Here is a 1292-nt window from a genome sequence, read left to right as displayed (position 1 = left end):
TGATAGCGAAGTCGTGCACTTCTAAGCCTTAGGCAAGAAGGAGAGGCAAAGGCCGATCGGCTGGATGTGGTGAAACTGAGGGAATTTGATTTTATTGGATTCTCTGAGACGCCACAGCTAGAGATCGGCTAGCGGAAAAAGAATTAGCGGGCTCGACGTGAGCCCGCTACGGGATACCTACTGTGCCTCCGTAAGGGATGGGTGCAATTTAAAACATTGTACCTCGACACTGCAAGGTGTAGTTTTCTAGAATCCTACATCGTGCAGCCCCATCGAGAAACGCAAGAGGAACCCGTACCTAGTTCTGTCTGGGTACGTTATCTACCACGCTTGGTGCAGGGAGCCAACCCTGAAGTCGAGCTGGCGTCGGGCCAGTCGGCAGAAAAAAAGGCTTCGTCAAAATTAGGACCGTTCGCCCCCAACCCCAGACGATTGATCGAGCTAGGTCTCGATCACAGCCCCGACCCATGGCGCAATCCCCGCCAATCTATGAGGGCTCACGCAAAGTGGGCCCAAACCTGTTTCAGGGATTAAGCTCCGACACATACGACTGCTCATCCATGGATGAAAATGGTTTCAAAAAACCTAGGAGCGAGAGGAAAAAGGAGAAATCCAAAAAGAAGAAAGAGCAGAAAACGAAGAGCGAAGTAGAAGCGAAGAAGGATGGGGAAAATCCAAAAGCAGAGCCCATGGACGACGAAGCAGAGCAGGCAGTCAGAGGCACCACCAAACGAGCCAAAGAGAGTGAAGCTAACGAAGACATGAAAGAGAAGTTACTAAAGACGAATGAACAAGAAGAGATGAGAAAGATGCTAGAGGCGATTACGGCAGAGAGAGACCAACAAAAGGCCGAAAACGAGAGATTGATGATCAAAATCTCTCAACAACAAGAAGCGATGCTGAAAATGCAAGCCCAATTGGATGCCCTGCTAGAACAACAAAGAACAATGACAGAACTCTTACAGAATCTCCAACAGACGCCAGTCACTTGAGTCGAAAAATCGCAGCAAGTCTAAAGAAAATTCGAGAAGATTTCCCAAAATTGAAGACACCAATCTCAAAAGACGAGACGACAGCATGGGAACTCCAAGCAAGCAACGCCATGAGAGCTGCTTCACCCCCAGTAGAAGAATCTTTCATCCTGCCCCGAGGGAAAGCCCCACCAATCCATCCATCTACGAGCACAGGTGGAGATGCGCCTGCCGCACGGCATCCCAATGTTTCAGAGTCGGACCGAATGGTGACGAATCAAGAAGAAGAAGCTGCCGCGTTGCCTGAACAACAGGTAACCC

The 1292-nt window shown here is 49.6% G+C and overlaps 1 protein-coding gene across 1 annotated transcript; it reads left to right on the top strand.

The window, feature by feature from the left end:
• Positions 1-467: 467 nt before the first annotated feature.
• Positions 468-992, top strand: LOC126882622 (uncharacterized). Its single transcript, XM_050647596.1, has one exon. The coding sequence runs from the start codon at positions 468-470 to the stop codon at positions 990-992; it is 525 nt and encodes a 174-aa protein (XP_050503553.1).
• Positions 993-1292: the final 300 nt, after the last annotated feature.

The sequence above is a fragment of the Diabrotica virgifera genome, chromosome 3 (assembly GCF_917563875.1).
Source record: "Diabrotica virgifera virgifera chromosome 3, PGI_DIABVI_V3a".
Classification (NCBI taxonomy): domain Eukaryota; kingdom Metazoa; phylum Arthropoda; class Insecta; order Coleoptera; family Chrysomelidae; genus Diabrotica; species Diabrotica virgifera.
Note: the sequence above shows the minus strand (reverse complement) of the source record. Positions and strands in the feature narration are given on the sequence as shown.

Bases quoted from the DNA above. Each gene is read 5' to 3' on its own strand.
- LOC126882622 (XM_050647596.1), top strand. From the start codon at position 468: ATGGCGCAATCCCCGCCAATCTATGAGGGCTCACGCAAAGTGGGCCCA.